Source organism: Danio rerio, chromosome 9 (assembly GCF_049306965.1).
Source record: "Danio rerio strain Tuebingen ecotype United States chromosome 9, GRCz12tu, whole genome shotgun sequence".
Lineage (NCBI taxonomy): Eukaryota > Metazoa > Chordata > Actinopteri > Cypriniformes > Danionidae > Danio > Danio rerio.
In genome coordinates this window covers 32,656,129-32,675,025 of record NC_133184.1, presented here as the reverse complement: position 1 = coordinate 32,675,025, position 18,897 = coordinate 32,656,129, and the positions used below count along the sequence as shown (strand labels likewise).

The following is an 18,897-nucleotide window of genomic DNA, read 5'->3' as shown; positions in this document are numbered from 1 at the left end:
TTTTGACATAATATGTATGTATTGTATATATTTATTATGTATATATATGATACACACCAAGGTTATTATAGTTAATGAAAACGTTAACTGAACTAAAAATAAGAAACGAAAGTATTTTTGAAAACTAGAACTAACTGAAACTTTATTTTGTACATCCAGAACTGAAACTAACTAAAATTATAGCAAAAGTGTCCTTCGTTTTTGTCTTTGTAAATATATTTAATACTTAAGCCTACTCTTTGACTTTTAAAAAAGTTAAAGTATTACTTTAACACATTTGTGCCCAATAATGGGTTTTATTTCTGTATTTGTGATCTCAATCGCGAACAAATCGTTCTGTTTAACCGGATCTTGTAAGTGAACCGGTTTAACAAGTTCACTAAATCTAATTGAATCATTTGAAATGATTTGCGTCTATAGTAAGGACTTTATTTTTAACATGCCTAAGTTATTCAGTTATCAGAACAGTACACTGAGATCAGATTTGAGAAGTGGTGAACAGTATATAATACTGCACATGCGCAATTCAGCAGATGGTGAACTGAACACAAATAGTACATGACAGCCTGCTGTGATTGAACTTAACTTGAACAACCGTAGCGCGGGTACACCGAGGGCTTAAATGAGAGCATCTGGCGAGAAATTTGTAATGGAATTCAAATAAGTGAAACATGTTTTAGTTGGGCTGCAAAACTTTTAAGAAACCTTTCAGATAAAGGCAGTGTTTTAACTGACTGAAATTATAATTGCTAACTACATATTTTTGGTATGTTGAGTCCAAACATGGGAGGATTGTCACAAAGATCTGGTTCACGTTAAAGATCCAAACTTCCCTACTGTGTATCTAACCACTAAAGCAGCCTTGCAAACATATTACACTTAAGGCTGCTATCCTGTGGGCTAATGTATTTAAATTTGAGAATGGGTAAATGGTAGTGGTAGATGATATTGGTAATGTGTCCTCTGAATACATGTTTCAAAAAATGTATGGTTGAGTGCATTGTGATATAGTCTAATGATTTTGAATCTTGCACCTAACAAATATCCTTATTTTAACTTGACTTGACTTCATACACAGTCCACACACACTTAAATTATGTCAAAACTATTTTTTTATTTTAGATGCAATTAATCACGATATATTTTTGGTCAGCACTAAATAATGATGAAAAATAATAATAATAATCATAATAATTTTTGTTTGATTGCGTAATGAAGCTTTTTGCTATTGATGGTGTAGTCTGTTAATGCCCCTGTGACATTTCAAAAATAATTACACACTTGATTGTAACTAAGTGTCTGTAAATAAACCTCCTACAGAGAGCAGCTGTTTTAATATAGAGTCGGCTCACTTCCTGCTCATAACATTGTCCATTCCTGTCTGGAGAGTTTCTCGGAGTTCCACTGTTGTAAAGTCATCGCTATATCCATCAGATGATTTCACACTCTGGACTCAGCGAGAGCCTATAAGCAGGACATAATAGGCCTTCACACGCCAAAACCATTAGAGCCAATCACGGTGCTCCAAAAGAGCAAAAAAAGCCAGCCGAGCGATGGCACTAAGAGTTTATTTTCACAGTTGTATGTTTTCTCTGGCACTCTTTTAAAACACCCCGATGCGATATCTCTCTCAGTTCTCCGGCGAAATGACCTTTCCGTTTTAATGCCGTAATGATCCGGAGCAGTGAGGGAATTCGCTGGGAGACGGGAATGGAAAACACTGTCTATTTCACTTAAAAACCTAATTTATGTTGCAATTAAAGGCTGAAAGGAGCTTGTTTCTCCCCTCTGGCTGGCTGAATAGACGAGGCTATATTTCGCCCCCTTATCATGCGGGTGACTCCTATTGGCCACCCCGTCACAGGAGAGAGCTTGATATAAACAAGAGATTGCACTGACATCCAGTAATCAATATTAGGATGGCTTCAGTACCAAACATCATTTGTCTCGGCCTCCGTTCTTTTGACCAAACGAAGCATTAATTTAAATCATAAATCTGCGAGTGATTTAAATCCCGGAATGAGAGGCCCGCCTGCCTTTAATGATTTATTTTCTACATTTCTGCGAGCGAGAGATTTGTCCATACGCGCTGACAGGTCACCTTCAAACGCCAGGGGTAGACTGTTCATCACCATGCAGACTAGCATCTCATCGCTGCGAGTAAATATTAAAGTAAAAGAATCCAATTGATTGTGGATGGGCCGGAGAGGCGTCGCGGCCATATATTTCACTCAGAGCTTCTAATGCCTCTCCAGTTCGGCTCCTCCGCTCACCGCTGGGCCTGGAATTATTATTCTTCGGGGAGTCTGCATGCTCAAGGTTACAATTTAAATTGTAAAAAGATAAAAACACTTTCTTATTAGCCCCATTGCCGCAGCCTCGCCTATTGCGTTTCGCATTTATCTTTATTTCGGTGACCTCGCGGCCTCCCGCCGCTGTTCGCTGTTGAACGACCTCAGCTCTGTGCGGCTTGCTTTCGATAAATCTGCTTAGAGCGCAACGTGTTTTGCCAAAACTCCTAGTGTCAAATGCAGCTGGGAAATCCTCGACGCGGGGTGGATATTCACAATGGAAATCACACACACACACACACAGTTCAGCTCAGGGATTATGGTAACTGAATCATTTGTAATGGATTTGTGGTTTAATATAACAGTGTAATTTCCACACACACAAAAAATGGCTTTAAGTAATGTTGCAAAGAGAGAGGAAAAAATCGGAATGTATCTGAGAAACGATTAATTGGAGCCGGGGACATTCAAAACCAATTTTCTTCACCAAATTGAATTAGCGGCTCGCTTAATAGCTATTAGCTTTGGGATAAAGTGCTCATGGATGCATTTGATGTGTAGCTACTTTAAAAGTGCATTACCTGCTAATGATGAATTTGGAATCAAGCAAACAAACTGACTGCTCAACAGAAGATTACACAAAGCTTTCTGCTTTCCTTGTAGATTTGGGAGCTTGCGGTTTTAATCTTCATTTCAGTGAGTTAAAGGACACGCTGTAGGAATTCTGCATTGGCAAATAGAATGAATTATGTTTACTTTTATCACAGCAAATCACTTAGTCCTTATAGGGATATGTGAATGAATGTGTATTAACTATTTGAACTGACTGTTGTATGATGATGTACAGCATTGAACATATTCATTTTGGCTCCCAAGGACAAACAGTTCTTTTTTGTTCATACAGGTATACAGTATAAGGTTTTTAAATTATGAAATTTATATAATGTTTGAAGGTGCTTAATGTAAGAATTTTTATTAGCTTTTTATTTGCAATGTTTAAACAGCTTACAAACAGAAAAGGAGGTCTGTTTATGAAAGTCTGTAGAATGATATTTTATTAGGATTCTTTGTTGGAAAAATCAAAAGGTGTGATACCAACTGTACATGCACTCCTTAGAGCTTCTCTTCTTTTCTACGACACGTGAAAGTAATGCTTGTAATGTTTAGAATAATGTTTAAAGAACTGTTTGCTAAAGGAATGTCAATGCTGTTAATTCAACAGTGGTTATTTCAACTGCAGTCTCAAAGAAAAAAAAAAAACTGACCAAATATAGTCTATAGTTTCAAATGTGCTTAATAAACACTTATCATATTGTTCTTGTAATGACCTCATCTGATGATATGATGCTGTGAACATTTCAACAAAAATATTGCAAAATAAATATTTTCAATTTTAATCATACTAATAGATGTTTACTTAGGATAATATTGCTCTAGGTTTGATTAAATTAATGCATACATGATAAATAAATTACTAGTACTACTACTACTATTAATACTAATACTAATAATCATCATCGTCATCATCCAAATCAATAAATATTAAAAATCTTTTTGAAGTGTTACAATTAGATAAAATAATAATGTTCAGAATAATTTTGAAAGAGTCGTTCGCTAAAGTAATGGCAATGTGGTTAATTCAACTGTAGTCTCACAAAACCAGACCAAATATACAGTAGTCTAAAGTCTCAAATGTAATCAATCATTAAAATGTACTTGTAAGTTCTCATCTGTTGACATGATGCTGTGAACTGCAGAGTTTGTGCAGACACATTTATATAACTGTGACCCGCTGCTTTCTTGACTGCTGTTTTTATACCTCTGTCATCCAAAAGAAAGAGCTAATATTAACAATTTTATCAAAATGTCCCTCTCAGGAACATGGGCACTTCCTAGATGTAATCAGTGCAATGGTATTTTTAACTTTTATTTTTTGTACTTTTAAGCTGTGAAATTATTTTGTTATTTTATTACATTTTGCGTCATTATGTGCTATGTACAGTTGCAGAGAGAGCTTAATGTGCACACGCAAACAGTTGATAAAACACGCTGCATTTTCTCACAATGCAAACTTTTTACGAAAATGCGCTGCATTTTTTCACAACACAATGGAAATGTTTCAAAGACACCCTAAAACAAAATGGACCCGGCTATAAAGGTTATGTATATTTAGATTAATAAATACTAAAGACACAGGAATCGGGATATTAAAATAAGCAAACAAAAAACTCACCTTTATAAAGATCTCCTACATCTTCACTGAGCAATAGTCAAGGCACAGCGGCATCTGTCACATTTTAGGGATTCCTTGAAACATTTCAGTCATGTTCTGTTCTTTTCGTGTTGTGAGAAAATGCAGCGTTTTCCTAAAATGTTTTTGTTGTGAGAAAATGCAGTGCGTTTTTAAAAAACTGTGTTTGCGTTGTGAGGATTTTCGGCATGTGTGCTGTCAAACTGATGAAGATCTTTTCTTAATTTGCTGGTGTTTTTTGTAATTGCTTGTGTTTTCTTAAATCGCAGCACGTTAAGCCCTCTCGGCCACCATGGCTATGTGCTCTACTATATGCACTAGCAAAAAGTTGCAGGCTGCAGTTCACTAAATGGCCACTTGTGTCTCCAGTAAAAGAGACTGTAAATGTACAGTAGATCAGATCAGACGTTGATGTCTGTTGATTGAGACTCACCCACACTGGAGCTCAGGTCTCCATTCTCAGAATCAGGCCCGTTGTGGGTGTTACTGCCGTGGTAGCTGCTCATCACCTCCAGCTTGATCTTCTTCACCTTCATGGCCTCTGCGATGGCGGCATTGGTGGCGGCAGCTGCTGCTGCAGCTGCAGCTGTGAGGCCTAAAGCAGGACGACACAAACATGGAGACACTTCATCACAAGGGTTCAGTACAAATGGGCTCAAAACACAGGTGTGGCTAATAAATAATAATTTCAGTATCATTCTATTCTACGACCTCATGAGAGAGAAGAGACAGACGTAGGAGTTCAAAACTATTTATTTATCTTTAGTCACCCTGAAATAGTGTAATTGTTCATTTAAGTAGTGTTTTGAATAACTTTAAAGGGCACCTATGATAAAAATTATCTTATTGAAGCTGTTTCGACAGAACTGTGTGTATGTATTTTGTGACCATAGTCATATTGGAGTGATATAAAGTCAATAAGTCTCTTTTTTATTTCCTGATCTTAAAATAGGATCCAAATCCCTTCCATTTTGAGGCCCACCGCAACGTGACGTAGGAGTGCGGTTTCCACGCCCACCAAATAGACTGACAGCCACATATTAACATGTCTCCAAATTAAGGCGTATAATCATATCAACAAGACAGGACATGCGCAAAGCAGTTAGGATTAAAAGATCTGTTTGGCTTATTGTAATTATCAATCATCATCAAATGTGATCAAGAAGGAGTTTTACAAGTTTAAAATGTTTTTAAGACAGTGCAGGTTTGTAATGAATTACAGCGATTTTACCGTCTTTATTACCACAGCCACATGTTAGTGCAATTACAAAAGAAAATGCTTCAATCCCAGTTTGTGGACATTTATTTTGCACAATAACATAACGGGTATCCATACAGCAGTGAATATTAACATTTATCCTGTCACAATTGCGTGCAAAAAGAGTGCAAAGTTAAACGCGTGTATTGTACTGACCTTGTGTGTGACTCATCGGTCTTATCGACTCAATAACACAACAAACTCAATAAATAATCATTGGTAAAGTTCTTACTGTTGTACTTCTCAAATGTTACGTGAGATCTGCTTCTTTAATGTCTGTCACTGTACTGCTTATCTGATGCAGCCGAGGCAGAGATTGAAGCACACTCTGACAGGCACGTGGGAATGGTGGGCGGGGAGAACTGGCGGGCACAGGCAACCAAAACAGCTACATAGTGTTTAGGGCAGAAAATGCAAACTTCTGAAAGGTATAATAAATAATCTGGTGAGTGTTTTGAGCTCAAATTTTACAGACACAAAAGACTTATCTTAAATCTTGAAAAAGGAGTAAAATAGGTGCCCTTTGATGATTTAATAATGTAGATGACAAAAAACCACAACTATATTTAACATTTTGATACAATTAGTAATACTTTAAATTTAAAATGAAAACTAAATAGCAATAATAACCAATTGAAAAATAAAGCAGTTGCTCAGTACTTAAACAATCCTGTTATAAAATAGATTTATTATTCAAAATGATGTTCTTTTTATTACATTAATCAACGCTAAAAAAACATTTTTTATTTTTTTTTACAAACAAACTAAATAAAATATATGCACACCTAATCGCACTAATAATGTTTACTTAAGATTATATTAATCTATTTTGACCCATTTAATGCGTCCATGATGAATTAAATAATAATAATAATAATAATAATCATCATCATCATCATCATCATCATCATCATCATCATCATCATCACCACCAAATCAATAATTATGATACATTTTTGAAATGCTACAATTAGATAAAATGATAATGTATTTCCATCTTAAGATTTTCTAAAACATTTACATGTGACATCTTCAAAATATTTTTTACAGAAACCTACATAACGATCGAAACAATATATAAAAAATCCTTAGTACCCATTTCAGTTGATTTATTTAACAATAGTTTATCTTAATTAGCATTATACTTATATTGTAACTGCTGTATTTTGTATTGTTGTTACTGTTTTTATGGAACGTCTCCGGAAATATGGTGATGCCCATATTTCCATATTTTTGTTCATAAAAAATTTTCTGTCAAGGAGAATAAAGTTTACTACTACTACTACTACATAAAAATTAGAGGTGCACAATTAAATGTCAAATATCAATCCTTTTTTCATATACTGTATAAAATAACATTTTTCTCTCAGATTACAGATTACAAAGGCCTCTAAGAAGGCCTTTACCTCAGAATAAGGGTGTCAAACTGCTTCACTATCTAGTTAACTGTTCAACCCATCATTAGCCTGACAGAGTCATGCAGGGTGTCTGAACTCGACTAAATCATTTGAATCCTCTCACCAACACAAGCTTTGCTGTTTTTGATTACACCGCTGGCCCCATTGGACTGATGCAATGCTTTCTGCTAGAAGCCTCACTGTCATGAACGTCTTCCCTGATTTCCGTCTCTTTCTCTCTCTAAATGCAAAGATGACGCTGTTGAGCTTTGATGCTGACAGATGGAGTCGCGAGAACATATCAGAGCTGACACGATGCCACGGTTTCTGTTTGTAAATAAACGGGTGGCAATGTACGACAAAGTGAAAACAAACAGTCGGAAACAATGGGAAACGTTCAAATCACACACACAAACATACGCACATTAAACAACATCATCTCACTCCCAATCCGTTGTCATATGCAGGGATGCTGCAATTCTTTTGGCTCCTGTGGCAATAATATTTTCTCCATTGTTTGATTTGTTTTAGTTAGACCTGGCAGACGAATCAGGTTAAACAAATTCAATGTTTATTGCCATACTTTTAAATTTGACTAGATGAAAAAAGGTAAAACGTTTTCTAAAATGGTGTTTTAATGTTGTTATGTAAATGAGACAATATTTAACTTCTTAACTGTCAGACCCACTCTTTAAACAAAGATGTGAAAATGACATAAATACAACTTAAATTATTGCCAATTATTTTTTAGGATTTTCAGACTGTAGCTGAAGGGGTAACAAGTTTAGAAAGTTAAATAAGTTTAATGTAGTTTAATTTAACAACTTTTATGTGTCTTCAAATAATTATATATTTAAAAATATATATTACATAATATTCTGTGCGTATTTTCACACTTTACTTTTTTTTACTTTTCACAATATTTGTAAAGCAGAAATCAATTCCTAAAGAATTATGAGCAGTTTGTTAATATTAAATTTGAGTTTAGTCTCTAAAACATCTTCTTAACATCCGTTTCAACATAATAATTAAACCATGTTCAAATCATGATTTCTCTAAATATAGAGAAGGAATTTTATCTTTTGAGTTTTCTAACTTTTTTGTGATTTTACATGTGATGAGAATCCTTGTTACAGATTAATAACCATTTCTTAGTAATATTTATCAAAAATCACCAAAGATGAAAACTAGAAATTAAGCTTATATATAGTTTTTTTTTGTTTGTTTATTTAAGTTTAGACAACAAAATTATAGTTAAAAAATGTAGTCGTAAATAGTCCCACAGGTTGTAGACTGACAGAAAATGGGTTATAATTGATATAATTTGGCGAAAATTCGTAACTAATTGATTTAGTGGTTACTTCGTATTAGTTTGAACAATCTCATTCGTACATTTTAGTACAATTTGCTCATTAGTAATGTCATTAGTCATTAGTTTTGTTTTTTTTTAAAACAAGTTTTTATATGAATGAAAATGTATGAATTTGCACAAATTAGCCACTTTTCTGAAAATATGCAAAATAGTTACTTTCCTCAAGAGATCAGGCTGTTTTTAATCTTATTCTTATTATTCTTCCTACTGTACATAACAAACAAATAACAAACAAACAGAAAACAAACTGTGGTAAAATATGTATTCAGAAGTTTTAGGGCACATGCCCTCTAAAGTGTTTTTTTTCCTTCAGCTGTTGTAAAAAAAAAAAAAAAAAAAACGCTGTGTTTTTAAAAGCATGAGGCATAACAAGGCTCGTAGTTTGTGTGTTTTAAGTAAAACATTGATCACTCAAAGTTTGGAAACAGTTGGAGAAGTGTTCACCACTCAGAGAGTTGAAGAAGTGCTCACGGCTGAGCGTAATTGAAAGAGAACTGGTGTTTTTAGCTGTGCAAAAACACATTTGTGGACACACGTCCTTACACCTTTTCAACAATATTATGTCCTGATTAGATTAGGATTATTTATTTATTTTTTTTTACCAATATAAAGGGTTAATTAAATCTCTACTAATTTTACACATTTCTAGCAGAAAAATGTGAACATTGGAATAAAGTTGAAAAATGTGAACAATGAAATAAAGTCGAACAATCTGAACGATGTAGTTGTGGTTGTTTGTTCATTTGAGTTTTGTTCATAATTTGAATCTGTCTTTATATTGGTATAGACCTTTAACACTTAGCAAAGAGACAACCAATAAAAAAATAGCCTTTAGACTAATTTGAGTATTTTTACGTTTCTGAAGAATGCTGACTAAAGTACTTAAGTACTTACCATTGTTGTGATTTAAATTTTATTTATTTATTTATTTATTTTTTCAGGTTCAACAAATTTTGAGAAGAAGGTCTTTTAAAATATGTGTACATGCAGACACAAACTGATAAGGTGCGACAAAAGAAATTCTTAAATGTGTACTTACATGTGTTCTTTGGATTAGACTAAAAAAAAAAGAGGCCAAAATATCAAAATTTGACAGGTGGCAGAGAAAAACTATGTTTTTTTCTGCTGTGTTTCACCTTAAACTCCCTATTCTGACTTCAAACCCATTGTCATTGGCTCTGAATGAACAGAGACGCTGCGATTCAAAGTCTTTTGGCTCCAGTGGCAATAATAATCTTTTTTCCATTGTTTGATTTGTTTAAAAGGAGCGCAGTGGAGAGACGGGGAGATTGGATAAAGAACTGACTCGCCGTCATTTACTCTTTTTCAATGACAAAACACCTGAAAGACTTGCAGAAAGTAAAAGGAGGATCCTTGAAAGAGACCTTGAGCTCATGAATGAAGATTAATGAAACGATGTGAATGGATGAATCAGACTGAGGTTTTTTTTTCATCTGTGTTCAGAGAATCCTGTGATCTCTGTCTCATTTTATACATACACTGTACTGAAAATGGTTACAGTACAATAGACTCATTTATCAGATTGGGAGGCAAAGTGGATTCTGGGATAAGGGCTGAGTACCGTCGTAACACACCACAAAATATTCAGCGCCATTGACTTTTAAAATTCACTTTTAATTTAGGGTTTGAACAGATCTGTACCTTGTGTTTTATTATGTCAATAATGATATGCCAACTCAATATTTGCATGATAACATTAAAAAATGTAATATTACTGTAGCAGATAAATACAACTCTGAATGTTACATTGCAAGTAAGTTTACTTCAATGGACTTTTCTATCATGGAGATAAAGTACAACAGTTTTGCTTATTATATTTTCAATATCTTTTATGTAATACTTAAATATATATTTTTTTTAGTTTTTGTAATTTAGTTTTGACATTTTTTAGTTTTATGTTTTAACCTAAATCCTGTTTAACCTAAATGCAATTTATTTTATTTTATTTTATTTTATTTTATTTTATTTTATTTTATTTTATTTTATTTTAGAAGCCCTAACCATTCATTAGTGTTAATTAGATTAACCAAAATATTGTAGATTATTATTAATTTGCAATATTTTATTTTATTATTTTATTAATCAATTCATTTTTGCAAGTAGCAACATGATTTGTTGACTAATTAACTATAATAATAGTTTTTTTTATTTTTATAACCTTCAGTTTTCATTTTAGCTATAGTTGCATTTTATTTTTTATCAATATTTATTTTATTTTATTAATCAACATTTATTTTATTTGAAGTAACAACATGATTTCTTGACTAATCAACTTTAATAACTATTTTATGTATTTTTTGTAACCTTAAGTTTTTAGTATTAGTTAACTAGAATTATTGTACTTTTATATCAATATTTATTCAATTATACTGATCAACATTTATTTTTTGTCAAGTAATAACACGATTTGTTGACTAATTAACTATAATAATTGTTAAATTTATTTTTGGTAACCATGAGTTTTTAGTTTTAGCTAACTATAATGATTATACTTTATTTTTTCAATATTTATTTTATTTTATTAATCAACATTTATTTTATTTGAAGTATATAACAACATGATTTGTTGACTAATTAACTATAATAATTCTTTTATTTATTTTTTGTAACCTTAGTTTTTAGTTTTAGTTAACTATAATTATTGTACTTTTTAAAGCAATATTTATTTAATTATATTGATCAAAATTTATTTTATTTTAAGTAACAACACGATTTGTTGACTAATTAACTATAATAATTATTAAATTTATTTTTGGTAACCTTTAGTTTTTAGTTTTAGCTAACTATAATGATTATACTTTATTTCATCAATATTTATTTTATTGCAAATAACCAGATAATTTGTTAACTATAAACTCGAATAATATTATTTTATTCAATATTAATTAATTTTATTTTAGGAAAACCAGTCACCTGTTGCCAAATTCGCAGACATGCTGTCATTCACGTCACTTTTATAATTCAAACTATGTATATATCAAACAAAGACACAGTCAGTATTTAAAATTCCTCCAAGAAAACCGCCCTTAAAATCCCCTAAATCCTCTAACGTACCATCAATCAGCGATTCACTCATGACCCTTGTTTTCCCTCATGTGACTGAAGCCAATAAGCAAATTCATCATCACTAAAACTGCCACATTGGCTGACAGGACCCGACTGTGTCCATTTGGCCTCTGTCTCCTTTCCTAAGCATGAAGAGCAAGAGAAAAGCGAAGATATGGAACATGTGGCATTAATGCACCACCTTGCTTTGCCCAGCAGCAGACAGGCAGATGGTGTGGGCAACACTGATGCCACCGGCTTTCTGGGCTTGTTTGCATTTTAAAGTACATCAGTACCATATTGATGTATGGTATACATGGTGTCGGAGCGGCTGATGTATATTCATGGCCTACAGCTCCACTCATAATAAATACGGCCTCCAGTCGCACTGAAGGTCAATCTTCATTTGCGTCTAATGGGAGAGAGTCAACTGTTTTCTAAATGAGATGTATGCTCTTGCAGAGACCTGGGGAAAATAAATACAGACGAAAATCACCTTCCGGTGGCTCACAGGGAGAGTCGCTTGACTAGCATTTAGCATTAGGTCCAGCAATTATACACACTCTGGTTATGAATTGAATGTACAGTAACGTTTAGAATTTTAAAAATTCTGTGAAACAGACTGTGGAATATTGTATATTGCCTAGCGTTGTTGATTATGATGTTATCATAATCAGCTTATCTTAATTTCTTGCTTGGTTATACTGATATAGTACAGAACTGTGGATTTCTGTTTGTGGATTATGACTCAGATTTACAGTAGTAATGAGGGTGTGCTTTTATTTTGTTGCTCATTTATGAAAGCAAATCAAATTTTCTACATTTAAAATGTTATTATAGGTCAAGTTATTGCATCTTGCGTGACATAAATGTAGAATTCTTGAAATAAAGGTCACACTGCATTCAATTGTTGCTGCATTCAATAAATGTTAGCATTTTTATATATTATTGAATATTATTGAATAAATCTAAATTATTAGCCCTCCTGTTATTTTTTTATTCTTTTTTTATTTTTTCAAAGTGATGTTTAACAGAGCAACTCCTTAAAAAAAAAGCATTTTTAAAGACTGTCTAAAGACTTTATTGTCTTGATTGTCTAAAGAACAAACCACTGTTGTCCAATAACTTGCCTAGTTAACATAATAACCTAGTTAAGTCTTTAAATTGAACATTAAGCTGAAAACTAGTATCTTGAAAAATTTGCAGAACAATACTTTCATCATGGCAAAGACAAAACAAATTAGTTATTAGAAATTAGTTATTTAAACTATTAAGTTTAATAATGCGCTGAAGAAAATCTTCCCTCCATGAAACAAAACTTAGAAAATATTTTTAAAAGAATTAAAAATTCACAGGAGGGCTAACAATCTTGACTTCGACCATATATATACAGTATTCACACCAATAATAATAATAATAATAATAATAATAATAAAATATTCAATAATATTCATACATTGCCAGTCAAAAGATTTGTTTATGTTTTAAAAGATGCCACTTCTGATCTGGTAGCTTATTTCATTTTTGATAAATTGTATTTTTATTTTTTAAAATAAGTGCTGTTGTGTGCCTTTTCAGTGTTATTTGTTTTAGTTTTATGTCATTTTATCATTTGCACCTGCATAATTTTGATTTTTTTTTAAGCTTCATGATTCTTCAAATTAAAGAAAATGATCAATATATGTCTGACAGCTAGCTGAAATAAACAGTTAAATTTTCTTCTGTATCATTTATATCTAACTTCAAACATTTTTTTATTTCTTATTTAAAGCTTATTTTAAAGACAAAACATATGTGCATGTACTGTAGGCATGGATCAGTATAAGATTCTAACAGTATGATAACCTTGGATAAAAATATTACAGCTTCACGGTATAGTGATTACTGCTCTAAAATATATTCTATTTATGTTTACTTTAAAAAAAACTAACACTATTTTAGTACAAATAGTTACATATCATTATCTTAAAAAAAATAATCTTCATAAAATAATAATGATAATAGTAATAAGAGAAAATGAAAAATGGAAACAAGAGTAATAAATGTGTACAGAAAATTACAACCAACTGAACTTAGTTATAATAAGACAAAGGCCAAAATATCAAGTTCTTTAGAATTAAACTGGGACCAAATCTTTGGAACCTCAAATATGGCAACATCAGGGGATGGTTCTATATTTACCTGCAACACCTTAGATATAATTGCAAAATAATTAATCCAGTAATTCTGTAAAATATATTCTTTTTTGAGAAAAACTAAAACTTTTTCCTCTTTGAACACAATATATTGTATTTTGAGAGACATTTAAAATATTTTGGAGCTGTAAACATGTCAGGCTAAATAATTAAAATGAATTATTGACTTCTGCTGTCTTCATTAGCTTTTAAAACAAATATTTCTTTACAAATGGCATCTTTTCTGCTGGAGATACTGTCGTCCTAAAAAACTAAAAAGAAAACGTAAATTAAAAAATCGTACATGTACCGTAAGAACGATATGGCAGAAATTTTTTTCACACTGTTAAATACAAATTGGTTATCGTGATATGCTTATTACTGTATAAATTAATGAACAAAGCAACCAACAAACTTGAAAATCTGAAAACCACTTCTACAAACTCGAGCCACACGAGCCCCAACTGTACACGTGTATTCAGCCCCTCTTCGAAATTATCATTCAACGTTTTTCCAGAGCGAGTCTTTTCTTCATTATATCAAAAATAACATCCACCACAGGCTATAAGAGTGTGTTCACTGTAACATCTACACTGGAGCACCAATCCACAAACCATTCTCCACATCAGCAACAAGTCCACTCACAGCAAACACACAACCAGCAACCCACTCCTTCCTCAATTAGCATTCATTAGTATGCCAAGCACCAATAGCAGATCGCAACGTTTCGACTTTTGAAAGTCACCTTTAGATTTCAGACACCCATGTCTGTTTTCTCACAGACACAAGGAGCTCTTCAGCCGTATATAAACGGCGAGCGAGCGGACAGGCGGACGGCTTTGACAAATAAAGAATCGCATGCTTCTGTCACACTGCGCACAAAACAGCAAATAATAGAGACGGGGTCTGATCGTAGCCCTCGGAGCAGCTGTCATATTAAATAATAATGAAGGATCTATTAATATGCAAAGGAACTGGCTTAACGCTGTCATGCCTCTGAATATTGTCAGAATGTTCATTATTAATTAACATGCGGGCTGCCCCATACCTGCTCAATGTCAGAACATTCTTATAACAAATACAGAATGTATGTGCCTCCTTCTACGAATAGTGTAATTAAATTAAGATCAGATTAACTTCACATCAGTACACAAAGAGTGACTTAGTCGTGCTTAGTGCTCATCTTAATGGGAACCTCTGTGTTGAGACTTGTATGGGTTAATATAATAATGCTCGTATGCAGTGAAAAAGCCATGACAGATTTATAATATTAACATGTTTGACCTCAAAAGGCTGTGAACAACTTTGGGCTTTTTGGGATTGATCCTGATGACTGGTTCTGGAATCAATTAATACACGACACATGAACATGCTGTCTAAAAACATTTTCACACATTTTGAATAGAATACAAATTTTAAACAGAATTTAAAAAATATATATAAATATATATAAAGGTACCGCATTATATTAAATCCTTTACTTATTATGTCCTTACAATAAAATAACTAATTGGTATAATGCACTTATTTTATATATATACATAATTACATATAAATATATGTATGTATGTATGTATGTATGTATGTATATAAATATATATATATATATATATATATATATATATATATATATATATATATATATATATATATATATATATATATATTTATATATATGTATGTATGTATATGTGTGTGTGTATAAATGTATATATGTATATATATATACATACATATATATATGTGTGTGTGTGTGTGTGTGTGTGTGTGTGTGTGTGTGTGTGTGTGTGTGTGTGTGTGTGTGTGTGTGTGTGTGTATGTATATACACACATAATGTACATTTTTATATTGTGCTTAAAATGATCTTCATGTAGTTGTACATGTAGCTACATTTAAAATTACATTGTTACACATTTGTTATCATTAAATATACCAATATCAGCAAACCTGTCTCTAACCTTATCCATATCCCACCTCAACAGCATCATACTCTAATTGTTCGGCAATACAATGTAAACATAATAGTATGTTTCACTTTATTTTTGATGCAAGTACTTAGTTAAGGCTACGTAATCATTTTTAAGTAGTTTTACAAAGGAAGGTAGGGGTCGGGAGTGCTTGGTGGGAGGGTGGACTGTGGCTGTGATCAATCGGATGCTATACCAAAGTTGGTGACCCGGAAAAGAAAGTTGATTTTATTTTTAAAAATGTATTTCATTCATCTTTTTATATGGTTAGAATGGACCTCAATACTCTCAGTTCTAGACAACATTATTCAGTTACAGTAAAAAATTATGTTATTTAGTATAAAAATATAACCTAGTGCCTATTTATTGTGTGCATTAAGAATAAAAGAAATATGCATTTCTAAACATTACCTACAGTTGAAGACAGAATTATTAGCCCCCTGATATTAGAGAGAAGATTAGCGAGATGATTTGCTCAACACATTTCTAATCATAATAGTATTAATAACTCATTTCTAATAGCTGTTTTATTTTATCTTTGCCATGATGACAGTAAATAATATTTTATTACATATTTTTTCATGACACTTCTATACAGTTTAAAGAGACATTTAAAGCCTTAACTAGGTTAATTAGGTTAACTAGGCAGGTCAGGGTAATTAGGCAAATCCTTGTATAATGATGGTTTGTACTTTAGACTATCAAAATACATAAGGTGCAAATAATTTTTACCTTAAAATGGCTTTTAAGAAATTAAAAACTGCTTTTATTCTAGCCGAAATAAAACAAATAAGACTTTCTCCAGAAGAAAAAAAAATATTATCACACATACTGTAAAAATTTCCTTGCTCTGTTAAACATAATTTGGGAAATATTTAAAAATGAAAAAATAAATAATAAAAATCAAAGTGGCGTAAAAATTCTGACTTTAACTGTATTTGGATGCTTCAGCATGGATATGGTATGCCATGCAGCATGACACCATAACCAGGAATTGTAAATTACGTGATGGTATATAAGTAAACTAGTTTACTGAGGCGAACTATCCAAATGAATCTGTTCATAAAAATTGATCAGACTTCTGATTTTTCGGATTCAAGAGCTAATTTCATAATTCCTTTTTTTTAACAGAAAAGCCTCTTGAAGGACAATTGATTCCCATTGATTGAATCAAATAAAATCTGTCGAATCAACACTCAATTCTCAATGCGTTGAATTTAAGGAACCACTTGTTCTTTGAATCAACTCAGAGCCCTAGAGCCACTGGTGCTGTCTGTTCATATGATGTCACATTGTACAGCTTTCTGTAGTCATTTCCATTCGAAGAGAAACAAGATAAGTGATGCAAATCTTCACAAACAAACCGTCTAAGCACCCCTGGATATGAAGCGAACTCCAAACAGAGAAACGGCAGTCATAACTGGACAATACTGTACACTTACTGACTGCAATGAAACTGACGAAAAGTCAGTTTGAACTTTCTTCTTCAGTGGCTGATGCGCATTGGCATGTTTACATCCAGCTGTTTCTCAGCATGGATTTCACTCAATATCTGAGAGCATTTAGACTCCTTGTGAGGAAAAAATCTATGGTAAGCCATTTGGTTTATGCGTATGCTTATATCCATTGCCACCTGTAAGCTCTTTCTGTGGCTGTGAATTATCAAGAGCCAACAGAAGCCACCTTTTGACATCAAGCACTCACATAAAATAATCTCTCCTTGGATTTATCTGTCTAGGTCTATATGCATGTGAAACATAAAATGCATTGCTCCGGGAATGTCTGTAAAATGTTTTTAAGATGACAAATCGACTAGAGAGCGCTTTGTACATTTTTGCTAATCTCAAATGTGTTACTTACTCTATGGTATGTTTTATTTTATGGTTCAAATGCACATTGTCCTTGCATACATCCATGAGAAGGCAGGGCTTAGTGTACAGATGAACAAGTGAAACAATGTCCTAAACCCTTCTCTAAACCCAACCAATAGTGTTTTCAAAAGCAAGAAAGAGCACTGCGACAATGTAGTTTTACCTTGCTTTTTAATGTGGTCAGCATCACTTGCATTTATTTTTTATTCTTATTTTCAGGTTTATTCGACAGAGACAATGCACATTAATAACACAGGAATGTGCCAGAAATAGCCAAAATGCAATTTTGCATCTGGAGTCCCTGTACTTATGGGGAAAAAACGTCTACCTAAAAATATAACTAGCTGTGGCCAGCAGCTCGCTCTCTGCAGCTCTCACATAGTCGCCCACTGAAGCTTAGCAGGGCTGCGCCCAGTCAGTACCTGGATGGGAGACCACATGTGAAGCTAAGTTGCTGCCGGAAGTGATGTTAGTGAGACCAGCAGGGGGCACTCAACCTCTGGTCTGTGTGGGTCCTAATGCCACAGTATATTGATGGGGATTCTATACTGCTTAGCGAGCACCAAGATCCTGATTCTTTGTGGTCGTTAACGCCCCATTCACATGGGGTGTTAGCGCCAACGCTTCCCATTCACTTTGAAAAGGTGTCTGTCAATCGTTGCCAAACTGAATTGTGGGTCCGTCTGCGCTGCTTAAGTGGTGTTGTCGCTGCAGAAACTGGGAATTTATCAACTTTTCAAGCGCCGATAAAAGCGTCAACCATTCAGATCACTTCATGCAAATTCTCCAGCTCAGAGAGTAGCTGATTGTGGACTTGTTTCATTGGATGACACTGCTGTGAAGATCACAACAGCCTCAATTTCAGATATGCCCTCCGTCAAGTGTTGACGCCCTGTGTGAATCGGGCGTAAAAATCCCAGGATGTCCTATGAAAAAGAGTAAGGCTTTAACCCTGGCATCCTGGCCAAATTTGCCCACTGGCCTCTGTCCATCATGGCCCCCTAGCCCCCCTCACCCCATATCATAATTAACTTCATCACTCTGTCTCCTCTTCACCAATCAGCTGGTGTGTGGTGTGCAGTCTGGCGCAATATGGCTACCATCGCGTCATCCCAGTGGATACTAGTGGTTGAGAAGATACCCCCCAAAAATGTGTAAGAGCTTTGAGTGTACACAAAAGCACTATGTAAATGTAAGGAATTATTATTATTATTATTATTATTATTATTATTATTATTATTATTATTAT

General features: G+C 33.3%; 1 protein-coding gene across 25 annotated transcripts in view; it reads right to left on the bottom strand.

Annotated features, from left to right (window-relative positions):
- The window catches only part of dachd (dachshund d), a 245,506-nt gene that overhangs the window by 69,301 nt on the left and 157,308 nt on the right, over positions 1-18,897 (bottom strand). For all 25 annotated transcript variants that reach the window (XM_073912271.1, XM_073912270.1, XM_073912280.1 and 22 more), the window contains 1 exon segment: positions 4,976-5,137. In XM_073912271.1, coding sequence (XP_073768372.1) covers positions 4,976-5,137 — 162 coding nt within the window.